General features: G+C 44.7%; 1 protein-coding gene across 7 annotated transcripts in view; it reads left to right on the top strand.

The window, feature by feature from the left end:
• The window catches only part of LRP4 (LDL receptor related protein 4), a 141,956-nt gene that overhangs the window by 24,643 nt on the left and 102,779 nt on the right, over positions 1-14,534 (top strand). The window contains exon 1 of one of the 7 annotated variants that reach the window (XM_077322370.1): positions 5,286-7,310. The exons of 5 other annotated variants lie outside the window; for them this stretch is intronic. In XM_077322370.1, the coding sequence (XP_077178485.1) occupies positions 7,142-7,310 (169 nt within the window). In that variant the 5' untranslated portion in view covers positions 5,286-7,141. Of the gene's footprint in view, positions 1-5,285; positions 7,311-14,534 lie in introns of those variants that run through there. One more of the 7 variants, XM_077322369.1, reaches the window with a different exon arrangement.

Here is a 14,534-nt window from a genome sequence, read left to right as displayed (position 1 = left end):
TTTTAGAATTGATGAAGACTTGAAAAAGAGTGGATAAGACAGTGATTTTACACGTCAGAACCAAACTTTTCAAAGCTCTATACTGTTACCTACAGTTTATGTACCCTTTCCTCACCGTTTGTCTTCTTGCTTTCTCCTCCTCCCATAAAGGCTTTGTAAAAACATTTGTAAGAATTCAAGTTCAGACATTTCTAGAAAAGCCAACAAGCCACTAGGGAAATGTTTGTTATTAATCATACCTAGGATTGTTGCAGAGGCCAGTAGATAGCTGCATTGGTGGTAGCAGTTAATGGCCACAAAAGTCTTCTACTTTGAAAAGAGACAAATTGTCTTGCTTCATTATTCCGATATAAACATGTGCATGGAAGCCTCTGATGGATTAACCCTGTCACTTTCCCATCATAGCTTTTAAATATGGGACAGAGCCAATCTGGTCCTGGTGTCCCTCCTTACCTGTTCCTTTTCTAGCATTGTGCATGACATCCACCATGCCATCCTGTCTCCTGGTAAGAAAGGAGACTGATGCACTGAGGTGTGCCTGTTTTCAAACAAGTCTATATGTGATGATTGTCTGAACAAATGCATTTGCTGACTATATTTTGTATTAATTTGTGTTTGTGCAACCATCTGCTAGTTTTTAGTAGATTAAAAATAATTACAAAATTTTCATGAGCAGCGTAGCGGAAATATTTGTCTATGAGTGTGATAGATGTCATTTAATTCTACCTTGTGCATTGTAAAGAAGGACTAGCTACTTAAGCATACGTGCATATGAAAATGAATCTGGTTCAAGAAAGGAATGGAAACAGAATACCCAACTCTGTGAGCAGTGTGAACCATAATAACACCATAATAAAACAAAGCGTTCAAACATGCTAAATAATATCAATAGACATTCTTAACCAGTTTGAAGCGATTAGACTGCTTCTGTTACGCATTTTCCCACATGCAACAAAAATATAGAAATCAGGTAGATTAGATCGTGTTTGTATGTTTTCTAATCTGTTTTGAAAAGGGATGGATTGTGTTGCTACATCATCATAATGCATCTGTTTATATACCCAGCCACAACTGAAGGTCTGCTTTGTAAGATCCAGTCTTCTTAGATAAGTAGGGTGACAACTTGTTAATGTACCTCACCATGAGTCTATGGAAAGTGGTGGGATAAAAATCCAAGAAATAAAATAAAATACTCAGGAGAGGGCCTTCTTAGTTGTGGCACCAAAACTCTGGAATTCTCTCCACAGGGGGATTTCTCTGTCCACTTCTGTTGCCATCTTCTAACACTGAAGACTTATTTTGTTTGGCGTTCTCCCCCCTGGAGCGGAAAACATCTGCATTTATGGGTTTTCTCTTCGGCTATCCAGGGAGGCAGGAGAAAAGAAATTCCTTCCTTCTACTTCCTGTCTTGAGAGCTGCATCTCCTCTAGTCCTTCTCCTGCCTCAGACAGGAAGAGCAGCACAGCTGTAGCTTCTGCTGTCAAAAAATCTTATCTGATTTGTACCCGCATTTCCTTCCTCCTTCCCTAACCTACCTTTCTTTAAAAAACATTCCTCCCTCCTAATCAAATTAGACCATGATTGGAAGAAGGCCTGAAAGGAAAAAAGTCGTGGAGCTTTTAAAAGTGCAGCATGAAGCCATAGCGGCCATTTTCATGCTCGGGATGCAAGCCTCTATCCATTACAACACCTAGGAATGATTTTGCTCCCAGCACAAGAGGACTTCCTCTCTGAATATGATCTCAAGTTCCCCATGGGAACCTCAGGTTGCGAGCCATCAGGTCTGGTGGGTGACATCCTGTGATGAGCTGTCCCAACCAAGGTGAAGAGAGCCCAGAACGATAGGGCTGTGCAGGATCAAGTAGCAAATATCAGTGGCAGTGCAGCCACCTTACAGGCTCTTGAAAATTGGTTGGTCTGGCCTGGTGGCCATTTTAAGAGTGCGTCAGGTTCAGCACTGAAACAGTCTCACCGCCACGAACAGAACATCACAAACAATCTTGCCGAAGCTTTCAAGGACAACGTGGGCTCTCCAGACAAGGTTCATTTGAATGAAAGGGGTGTTAACCCCATGAGTGATGCGGGAAGAAATTGTTTCTTTTTGTTGGAGGGTGGTCCAATGTTTGAGGGAGCACATTCTTCTCCTCCTACTTTTTCCTATAGACAGGATTATAACGAGGAGTCCCCACATGAACATGCCCAAAGTGGACTTACTAAAGCGGCCACAAAAAGGGGAAATTGTGCATAACTACACTGTGTTTCCTCAGATAGTGAACACAATGTAAGAGATGAAGGGGAATTCCTGTCAGATGAGGAAGCTACTGAAGAGGTTCAAGTACCAGATCAGGCTGTTAGGTTTTTTAAACAAAATTTTTTGTTCTCTAGGGATATTTGCTACCTAGGGACATGGCTGCTATAAACCTCAAGCAGTCTAAGGAGCCAGGCTCATAAGAATTCCCCATACACTTCCCTGTATAGCTGAAGATAAAACCCATAGATCCAGATGTCTTCCTTACTCCAGTGATGAAGGATCCTCTTTGGGTAAGTCCAGTGGTCATTTCCTCAAAGATTAATGTTTGACTTAATTATTTTATAGTGTGATTTTATTATGTATGTTTTAATTTGTTAGCTGCCTTGGTAGACCCTGTGGGAGCACAAAGGCGGAATATAAATTTTGTAAAAATAGGTTGGACAGGGGGAAAGAACTGGTACAGAGGGAAAAGCTTATATATAGAGAGAGTGCATGCTTGCACATACACACAAATTGGCCAATTTGATTTCACACCAAAATAGCCACTCTTAGGAGAGTGTCTTTCTTTATATCAGCTGTAATAACTGTTGGCTTAGGTTTTAACACATGATAAGAGAAAAATGTCACTAAAAATTAACTTGGCCGGGGTTAGGGGTGGGCTATACAGCCTAGAAGGGTTTGCTGGGGTCAGGCCCAGCAAGCTAAGCAAACAGATTCAGCTAAATCTTTAGCAACATGGGATGAAAAGCAGGGAGAAGCATATGATGTGTACCATAAGTGGGTACACATGTGCAGCTTCTGTTACCTGCACATGAGGGTGACCAGTAGGAATATGCAATTTGGGATAGCTTCTGGCTCTAGAAATACAATATAAAAGGTTTCTTTTTCCTGGGCCTGGAAAAGAGAAGGAAATTCCAGATCAGCTTAGAAAAGAACATCCTGATTGACAGGAGATGGTGAAAGGAAGCTTGATGACAACACCATCTTCTGAGAAATAAAAAAAATATTCATTGAGTAGTACTGGCTGTTTTATTAAATCTTTGTTTGGGCAAGAAATAAAGAATTATGTAAGTCTGTGGGTGTTGTGGGCTACTCCAGATTCTTTTCCAAATTGCAGTATTAAATTAAAAGCTATAATTGGCATGATAACTAAAAGGGCAGCTCTCTGTAGTTAAACCTTTATTGTTTTTAAATTTATAGTCCGCCCTTCTCACTGAGACTCAGGGCATATTAAACATTGTAAATTAATGCAATCAATAGGATGTGACATCTAATAAGTAATGCAATCTAAGTAGAATTACATAAATGTTTAAAAAGCTAAAAGGTATTAGACATGATATGTCAACCATTGGCAAAAATTTCATTATGTAAGCCAAAGACAATGATGGGGAGAAACTAGAAATCTTGCCCTAGAAATTAGAGCAGCAACCAATTCAGTTTAATACCAGAAATTTCAGTGAAGACTATGGGACTGTAACTGCATTATTTGAGGAGAGGAGGCCCGGCCATACAAATCCTTGCTGGCTGAGGCTCATTGCACGTGGTAGAAACTACAGTCCAGAGAGGTAAGTACAATGATTTTAACTTAACTGCTGATGGGGGAGGGGGGAGAAATGAGCAGCATAGGTCTGCCCTGTCTTGGTTTCTGGCTTGGAGGGCTGGGGCAATGGAGCAGCACAGGTGTGCTCTGGCCCTGTTTCTGGCATTGGGGAGATGGAGGCAATGGAGTGGCATAGGTCTGCTCCAGCCCTGTTCCTCAAGTTGGGGTGGGGGCAACAGAGAGGCATAGGCTTGCCCTGGCCTATGGCATTGGTGCATATGTGGAGTTGATGGAATGGCATAGGCTTGCCTTGGGTCTGTTTCTGAAGGCTCCAACTGCAGGTTCCCTTTGGTGAAGAAGAGCAAACTGGTAGCCCGCCCAAAGTGCTGGTATGGTTCTGTTCACAAATCATCTGAAAATATTTCTGTGCTGTCACTTTCTGTGATGTGGGAGTGGCCTTTTGATAGGCACATCCAGTGGGGAGTGTCTGGGTGATGTCACTTCTGGTAGCATGTAGCTGCCAGGGGGCATGGCAAGAAGGTGTGGCCTGCTCACATCACTTCCAGGGTTTCTCGAGGCCTGAGGAATGTTTCAGGGGTGTATCAATGGTAGCAAGGTTGAGAAAGGCTGGTTTAGAGTGTAGCATATCACATGCAATTATAGCCTTCAAATATAAATATCTGTACACCGCCCATGGAGCCATGGGCGCCACGGACTAAATAAATCAGTAAGGCGTTCTGGGGCGGGATGTGTCCGGGATGAGGAAGGGTCCGGATTGGACCCTTCCTCATGGCAGATTGGTCCCTCTGATTCCCAGCCCCAGCGCGGCTTGCAGTTGCTCCCGGCCTGACGCGGCGAGAGGCGCAAAGCGCCTCTCGCCGTGTCAGGCCATCGCCCCAGGGAGCCCCCGGCAGTCGCGCGGCTGGCGGGGGCTCCCTGCCCGATGGCCTGATGCGGCGATAAACGATAATGACTGAGGAAGAGAATGGCAAACCACCCTGCATTGAGTCTGCTAAGAAAACGCTAGAGCGCATCACCCCAAGGGTCAGACATGACTCAGTGCTTGCACAGGGGATACCTTTACCTATAAAATTTATATACAGTAGTTGCTGGCGTATAAGACTACTTTTCCCCCCTGAAAAACATGCCTCCAAGTGGGGGGGCCGTCCTATACGCCGGGTGCACTTCAGACATAGCTGCCCATAGTGGCCCATAGTACTGTAATGTAATGTAACAAACTCTATATTTTGAGTGGAAATGTTGGGGGGTCGTCTTATATGCCCAGTCATCTTATACGCCGGCAAATACGGTATATATGTTCTTCTATAATATATAACCTTAGCCATAAATTAATTGTTCTTTTCTATATTTTATATTTCTGAGGTTTATTATTGAAAAAAATAAGTTTCCAGTTTCTGCTTGGTCAATAGCAGCTTAATGTGCAGGTAGTTTAGTGCTATACAATCTCCATGCTACAAAGTTTTTTTGTATGACTAGGCTTTTCCCTACTTCTTCTTTGACTGGTGGTCAGACAAATGAGATTTTGACATGAGCCTCTTGTTCCTTACATCCTATTTTTTTCTTCTATAGCTGAAATTAATAGACAATAAGTTGTAAGATAGCTACCTAATAGCCTGTAATATATAGGGATAAATTTGCAACATGCATTCTAACTTAAAACCCTTCACTGAAGTATGAAAACACATCACACAACTTAAGAAATTAACTAGTTTTAGTTGGGTGTAAAATCATGATCATGAAAACATTTTCTCCTTTTCTGCATTACTGAAATGTTGTACTGTATTAGAGCCCCTTGGGTTTCATGAGTTTATGAGAGATCCTGCCCCCTGCCCCCCCAGCATAGCTGGGTTCGTATTTAAACGTAACCATGTAAACCTTTGTATACAAATTAAGTGCCGGAACATGACTGAGTGACCAAGGCTTGTTCCTGTCCCTAATGCTTATTATCCCAAAAGACCATTCTCTGTCTTTAAGAGAAGCTTTTCTTCCTTATAAAAAGGCTGCTGAAAGAAACTTTGCTTTGTTGCTGGTTAACTTCTGTAATGAGCCATATAAAAGAAAATATCCTTTGGATCTCAGATGTTTCATCCAAATTCCTTATCCAAGGGATGATATATTCCTCTCTCAGTTTGTTGTACAGTATAACACTGCATGAAATAATGACTGTACTTGATTTGTATCATATTAACATAAGCCATTAATGACTGGTATTTTCAAATTACCATCCTGCAATTTCCTTTGCAGGAAAGGCATCCCACCATGCCAGCGTAAAGATTCTTGGGTATCTATGCATTAGAAAATGAAAATTGATAGAAAAACGTGGAAAGGCCAGATCAACTGGGAGCATTTTCTGTTTGCATCTCTCAGTAATAACTTACAGTCAACCAGCCTGATAAACTTATAATCTTGTCTAGCCAGTAAAATTGACCGAGAACAGGTTAAGATAGATCAGCTTAACTTTATCAACCACTTATAAACTGTTCCAACTCTGTTTTTCAGCTGCTATTTTTATAAGGGTGGCAAGGGTTGAAATCCTCTCTAGTTTAAAAGGGCTAGCATAAAATTTAAAAATAGTCTTCCATATTGGTGGAGCTATTTAATAGTCCAAGTTTCAGGTGAAAAAGACTTTTGAGGCCACACAAGGTTTCATAGACATAATATTATGAATAAATGATAGCTAGGCTTTATCATATTTGTCAGTGGGTGCAACAGACTTGTATTTTGCCCTTAGAAAATACATCCCATTAAAACTAAGCTGTCTTGGTTATTCATGTTTCAATTAGACTTTCTTGTAGTTAGACTGCTAGGGCAGGAATTCATACAAATCTGGAGCGTAAACAATTTATGTATAGCATATAAATTTAGTTTTTAACTGTGAAAGTTAAAATTGGAATACATTTACAAAGTTTGGAACATATGTTGTATTTTATGTTAAGATCCAGACTATAGACTTGGAGTTTTCCCACCATTCCCCAAAATAATTTTTCGCCCCTCCACATACACATATACATCTTTTGCTTATCTTTTTGCATTTTATATCTAATGAAAAATTAAAAAATCTGAAATGTTACATACTGTAGTGTGATATCTTTATTATTATTATTATTATATTTATATTCATTATATTTATTATATTTATTCCCTGCCACTATCAGCAAGCTGTCTCATGGCGGGTTACATAGTAAAAACCGCACATAAATAAAATAGTTATTATAATATCCCATTAAAATGATGTACCCCGGCAGCAAAAAAACTATTCCCCCATCCTCGCAACAACTAATTCCCTCTCAGTATGCCACAGGGGGATCTACGGATGCCGGCAGTCCGGCATGAGGCGATGGTATGGCCCCATGGCAGTCGCTCCTGGAGGGGCCCATCTGATCATCCATACTCTGACCTCTACCATGGACCTGGCAGAAAAGCTCCATTTTGCAAGCCCTGCAGAACGCTGGCAGCTCCCACAGGGCCTTCAGCTCTTCTGGGAGCTCATTTCACCAGGTATGACATAACTTTTGCTTTTGAAAATTTTTGGCAGACTAAAAATGCTACCTGGATTCCTCGGTTACATAATAGTCTGTGATTGAGGAAGCCTATTCTGGGTAAAATTGCTTGTTTTTACTGTGAAGAAGAAAGTAAATATAATTAGATGCAGACACGAAAATTGCAAGTAGTATGGTTGAAATTCAGCAGTACTTACAGGGCACTTAGCTCGGACCTGAACCCTAATGAGTTTGTAGCACAGTGTTCTGTAGTGCTTCCTGCTTATTGAAGTCTGCATCCCCAAATAAATCCCATTTCTTCTTCAGAAGAAGGAGACCCAGATGTGTGGGAGAACTCCCTTCCCTCCAGTTTTGGTGGCAGGAAGTCTAGTTTATTGCTCTGGGAGGGGAGGAGTTTGAAGTCCAGTGACTTTATTTGCAGCACTTTGTCCTTATCTGCAGCGCTTTTCTTGCAAATCCATTTAAGACACATGCCTAGCTCATTAGACCCCAAGGGATTACCAGTTCTGGTAAAAAGCAACAGGGAGCTGAAAGACAATGGAGGCGTCTTCTGACATGGAACTTCAAGAGGTACTGAGTACTCAGCCCAGCTCTAGGAGCCTAAGGTTGACCTATTGAGCTCCCTGCCTATTGTCCTCCTCACATGCCTCCTCTGCAGTAGGATTGAGTGGGACTACGATTCCCATATGCTGGCAGGGACTCATGGGAATTGCAGTTTATGGAAATCTGGAGAGCCACAGTTTGGCAACTCCTGTTTTATAGGCTATGGAGAGAAGGGATTGCAGCAAAAAAGCCAGCATTGCCATTTACACGCTGGTCATAAATAGACCATCCACCAACTTGAAATAATTCCTCTGTTCCCTCCAGTAGTGATCCTGATCTCACTGTAAAGGAAGATGAAGATCAAACCCCCTCATCTCAAGGAGCTTTTTGCCACTGAGGACTAGCCCTCATTAATTACCCCTGATCTAAAGATCCTAAAACTGTCTAATCTCATAGCTGAATTTCCACATCAGGAAGAATGAGATCCTGTCTAAAAGGGTGATTAGGAGATCATGTCCAGATCTAGAGAAGTGGGTTCCATCTGCCCTTTCCTTAAGAACTGAGTCTAGGAACCGAGAGACAAGTGGGAAGAACCTATTCTTTCTAGGTCCAAGTGGCTCTGACCAAGAAGTGCTATGCCTTTCCAGCTTCAACAGACAAACTGCTATGTATTCCGGTGATGGATGCCTCCCTAGCCAATATGGCTTCCAGTTTGGATTTTCCTAAAGGGAGAAGGGGCACATTTTTCTTTCATTTTCGAATGCACCAATCGAGGGATTGCTAGTTTGTGGTGGCTTACAGCAGTTTACAGTGTTAAAAACAACATTAAAACCCTAAAAATAACTCAATACTATAAAATACATCCTAATAGCTTTAATAACCAACTCAGTGTTCTCACTAGCAGTAGAGGGGTATTTTGATTTAGAAGTTTAGAGGAGAGTCACTATCCCGGCCTCAACTATATGCCTGGTGAAAGAGCACCATCTTAGAGGCCTTGTGGTACTAAGCCAGCTCTATCAGAGCCTGAGGTCTTTTTTTATCTCTTTCCACCAGGTGGGGGCCAGGACTGAAAGGCTTTTGCCATGGTTGAGGCCAGGCGGACTTCCCATGGACTACCAACCTGTTGGTGTTCGAGGAGAGGAGTGCTCTCCGGGGTTCATAGGCAGACAGACAGTCCTTCAGCTATGCCAGACCCAGCCTGTGAATAGACTTAAAGATCAAAATCAATACCTTGAATTGGATCTGGAATTCAACCAGCAACCAATGCAGCCATCTCATAATCAGCTGGATGTGGGATCTCCCAAGGGGTTCTCGTGAGAACCCTAGCAGCCGCATTCTGTACCAGTTGCCGTTTCTGGGTCAGAGACAAGGGTAAGCCCTTGTAGAGCAAGTTACAGAAGTCTAGCCTGGAGGTGATCATCATGTGGATCACAGGAGCCAGATAGGGCGTTGTAGCCTAGCTTGGCGAAGGTTGAAAAACGCAAGTTGGGCTACAGTCATGACCTGTGCCTTCATAGAAAGTGAGGAGTTAAAGATCACACCCAGGTTTCTGGCAGACAGTGTGATCTGAAGTCGCACCCCATCCAGGCAAGGCAAGCACACTTCCTGATCTGGTCTTTTCCTACCTAGCCACAGGACCTTCATCTTGGAAGGGTTGGGTTTCACATGACTGCTTTAGCTGTCACTGCTTCCAAATGTCTATCAAATGTTTCTGGAGGGGAGCCTGCATACTTCAGGAGTGACATAACCCTTTGCAGAACTCATGAAGCCGGAGGCCTCTCTATCAACGCTTAAGGGGCTTCTTCCTTTCTAACCCATGCATTGTACCTTTGGCTACACAAGATAGAGGGAGTTCTCTGATGTCCTCCAGTGGTTATAAAGGCCATGGCTTTTGTAGCTAATGGTACTTTAAATGTAGTACAGTTTTTAGCAAGTCTTTTGGTGTTCCCATGGTCTCCAGATGTACCCCTGGGCTGGGAAATGGCCAATGGATGCTTCAGCCAAGGCTTTAGTGTCATCTTATATTTAGTGTCATCTTATCTTTTCATGGGTTCTAAACCTTTGACAAGCTGGAAGATATTCTAATTGAGACTAAACACAAGAAGAAGGGACTAGAGCAGGGGTAGTCAAACTGCGGCCCTCCAGATGTCCATGGACTACAATTCCCAGGAGCCCCTGCCAGCAAATGCTGGCAGGGGCTCCTGGGAATTGTAGTCCATGGACATCTGGAGGGCCGCAGTTTAACTACCCCTGGACTAGAGGATAAAGGGTCTAGACCTTTAAGATCTTCCTTTCATGGATCTAGGGCCTTTGGATTATCAAGAAACTACCAGGACAACAGATTTTCCTGGTGTGCTGCCCTAGCCGGGCCCACGCAGGGTTAGTGCAAGGGTAAGCACGGTTACCGAGTCAAGCAAGTTCAAAGCGCATACCCGAGAGTAGTCAAAAGTCCAGTCCGGGTCTTATCAGGAATTGTTAGCTGACGAAGTCCAAAGGAGAACCGAAAGAGTTGTCGTTTATCTTTACCAAGGTCAAGCCAGGAATCAGTCAAACAGAGCTTCGCCGAAGTGTCGGGGAGCAGGAAACCAGTCAAGGCAACAGGTGTACATGTGCACAAGGTTGCAGCCACACTGGGAAGCACTTCTGCTGTGCTTAAGAACAAGCTGAGCTGTCACACCAAGTGGCTGCACCTGGCACTCAACCTTCCTCCGATGAAGGATCCCACCTGAGCCCAACCTAGCCTGTTGCTGTAGTCTAAGCCGAGCACTTTGCCTGCGTGTTGCCAATGTTGTCCTCCTGCATTCCCTCCTGTGCTCTGGAGATGAGTCTGGGCTGTTCAGGGGTGTTGCTGCAGGCTGAGGTAATGCTGGTGCAGAGGGCATGGTGCTTGTCTGGCTGGGACCTGGTTGTGGCTCCCTATCGGGACTTGCCTCTCTAAGCAGCACCCTGCTGCTTTGCTCCAGCTCCTCCATTTCTTCCTCCGAGGGAGCTGGCAGAATGAGCTCAGGCAGTGGTGCAGAGGCACCCTCTGGAGATGGGGCCATGACACCTGGAATTGCTGTAGACCTTCCTACAGGTTCCAACCTTCATCATCTGCCTCTTGATTAGACCTCAAGCTAGAAACTCCAAGGGTAAGACTATATACTGCAATTAGAGCTCATCTGCCTATTTAACTTGTATGCGGAGCACATCATGAAAAAGGCGGGATTAGAGTAGTCACAAATTGGGATCAAGATTGCAGGGAGAAATATCAACAACCTCAGATATGCAGATGGTACCACTCTAATGGCAGAAAGTGAAGAGGAACTAAAGAGCCTGTTGATGCGGGTGAAGGAGGAGAATGCAAAAGTTGGCTTGAAACTCAACATCAAGAAAACGAAGATCATGGCATCCGGCCCTCTCAATTCCTGGCAAATAGATGGGGAAGAAATGGAGATAGTGACAGATTTTATTTTCCTGGGCTCCAAGATCACTGCAGATGGGGACTGCAGCAAAGAAATTAAAAGACGCTTGCTCCTGGGCAGGAAAGCTATGGCAAATCTAGACAGCATCTTAAAAAGCAGAGACATCACCCTGCCAACAAAAGTGCGTTTAGTCAAGGCTATGGTCTTCCCAGTTGCAATGTATGGCTGCGAACGTTGGATCATAAGGAAGGCTGAGCGTCAAAGAATTGAGCGTCAAAGAACTTTGAACTCTGGTGCTGTTGAAGACTCTTGCGAGTCCCTTGGACTGCAAGGCGAACAAACCGGTCAGTCCTGACTGCTCCTTAGAAGGCCAGATCCTGAAGATGAAACTCAAATACTTTGGCCACTTCATGAGAAGGAAGGACTCCCTGGAGAAGAGCCTAATGCTGGGAGCGATTGCGGGCAAAAGAAGAAGGGGACGACAGAGAATGAGGTGGCTGGATGGAGACACTGAAGCAGTAGGTGCAAACTTAAATGGACTCCGGGGAATGGTAGAGGACAGGAAGGCCTGGCGGATCATTGTCCATGGGGTCGCGATGGGTCGGACATGACTTCGCACCTAACAACAACAACAATAACAACAACAACAAAACTTAGAGAAGAGCCACTTTTCATGCACACAGGTATTTATTTGTTTGTTTGTTAATTAATTAATTTGATTTGATTTGATTTCTATACTGCCCTTCCATATGGCTCAGGGCAGTTTACATACAACATCATAGGGGGATTCATGGAACAAGTCAACATACAACAGTCAATATACAACAATAACAATCCAACAGTGGTTCTAAACAAGACAACTTCAGTGATCCCAACAATAACAACATAACAAGAACAGAAACATAGCTAAACCCCCTAGAGCAGTGGTCCCTAACCACCGGACCACGGCTCGGTGTTGGGCCGCGGAGGCCTCGGCATCGCGCTGCGGCTCCCTCTCCCTTCCCCCCCCCCCGCAGTGAGAAACTTCCCAGGCCACAAACAAATCGGCCGCCAAAGCGGCCAATTAGCTTGCGGCCCGGCAAGGTTCTTTCTGCGTGGGGGGGAGAGGGAAGCACGGCTGGTGGTGCAAACGCACATGCACAACAGTTTTGTGCATTCGCGCATGCGTGCATATGTGAAACTGCTGCACATGCACGTTTGCAGCCCCACCGGCGCAAACACGCGTGCGTGGCCTGCCACACATGCGCCTTTGCGCAGGGCTACTGCGCATGCGCAGCTCCCACATCGCTCTCCTCCCCCACCGGTCCGCAACCCGAAAAAGGTTGCGGACCACTGCCCCAGAGAGGTCAGACTGCTTCAGGCCATGGGGGGGATCTGTGGTCAGTCTCAGGCAAATGCCTGGTGGAGGAGCTCCCTTTTGTGGGCCCTGCGGAACTGTGGGAGTTCGGGCAGGGCCCTGATCTCTTCAGGGAGCTCGTTCCACCAGGTGGGGGCCAGGACCAAGAAGACTCTGGCCCTTGTTGAAGTCTGACACGCTTCTCTGGGGCCAAGGATCCGCAGCCAGTTGGAGGTGGCGGAGCGTAAGGCTCTTTTGGGGTTATAAGTAGGGAGGCTCTCTCAAATACACTGGGCCCAAACTACGTAGGGCCTTAAAGAAGATTACCAGAACCTTAAGCTTAATGAAAGTCTTTGTAGGGGCCAGGAAGGAAAAAGCTCTGGCCCTCATTGAGGACCGATGTGCTTGTTTGGGGCCAGTGATCACCAGCCAGTTGGCAGTGGCGGAGCGTAATGCTCTTTTGGGGGTATAGGAGGAGAGATACATCATAGGGGAAAGTTTTCCTTCTATAGGAGAAGGCACAAGCAATAGTCACCATGGCACAGCAAGTTTTATCTTAACATTTCTCAGACAGCATGTTCCTTTCTGGCCTCCTGAGCAACATGGTCTCAACCACTGAGATGGTCCCACGGGTGAGAGCACGCTTCAGGGATCTATAGTGGCTACTTCTGCCCTGGCAGGCAAGCAGTAGCAATAAAGAGTCATTGGAAGTCTGGACAAAGTGAAATCATCCTTAATTTCATGGATCAATCCCTCCACAATCTTTTGAAAGGCAAATTCTTCCTTCCCACACCAGAGAATGTGGTGATAATAAAGGCCAGCCTGGGAGACTGTTATGGAGTCAACTCATGTACAGGGGAAATGGTCCCTTTGGGATTGGTCCAAACCTGTAAAATTGGTTTGAGTTGATAGTCAGTGGTTTGGCTCTCCATTTTCTTCTGACCATCAAATCCTCATCAGTGTGCATTGGGATTGACAACATGATGGCAAAGGCCAGTGTGAACAGATAGGAGGAAACCAGGTCAAGGACCCTTCAACACGAAGCAGCAAGATTCATGAGGTGGTTTGAATGTCACCTGCACAGTTTAAAAGCAGAATACATTGAGAGCCTGGTAAACAGTGAAGCTTTAGTTGTCTAAATTGATCTTGGACCTGAATGAATGGTCCCTGGTAGATTTGACTTGTCAATCCTGGATCTTTTTGCCTCCAAGAGCAATGTGAAGGTGCCAAAGTTTTTCTCTAGGTACCTCTTCCCGCAGGCAAAAGGGACAGATACCTTCCAACAAACCCAGCTGGAGGGCTTGCTCAATGCATTTCTTCCTATACCAGTTCTGCCTCAATTCCACTGCAAGGTGAAGGAAATGAGAGCTTGAATCATTTGTGATGCTCTGTATTGGCCCAGTCAGCCATGGTGCTGAGACCTGGCATGCGACTCCCAGGGAGTGTGGCCTGAAGAATGTTTCGGGGGTTTCTCAATCGTAAAAGGTTGAGAAAGGATGTTCTAGGTCTTCAGATTATGGGATCTACTGCCTCACATAGCTACCAGAAACCTGTTGAATCTATGAAGTTTCCTTACTTTGCATCTGATTTGTTGTCCGTTTGTAATGCTGACTGGCAGCAGAACTTGGACAACACCTGCTTTCTGAGATCACAGGAATACAGGAAGCTGCCTTACACTCAGTGCTGTCTACTTAGACTGGCAGTGGCTCCAGAGTCACATCACATACCACCCAATCCTTTTAGCTGCACATGCCAGGGACTGAATTTGGGACCTTCTACATGCAGATGCTCTACCACTGAGCCACAGCTCCTCCTGGTTTTTATCTGGTGATGCTAGGAATGAATAAATCTGAGACTGTGCATAGATTGTGTTCTGTCACAGAGTCATTATTTCTCCTCAGTCGCATATTAACAACAGCATTTCACAAGCCTGCCACAA

The sequence above is a fragment of the Paroedura picta genome, chromosome 2 (assembly GCF_049243985.1).
Source record: "Paroedura picta isolate Pp20150507F chromosome 2, Ppicta_v3.0, whole genome shotgun sequence".
Classification (NCBI taxonomy): Eukaryota; Metazoa; Chordata; class Lepidosauria; order Squamata; family Gekkonidae; genus Paroedura; species Paroedura picta.
Note: the sequence above shows the minus strand (reverse complement) of the source record. Positions and strands in the feature narration are given on the sequence as shown.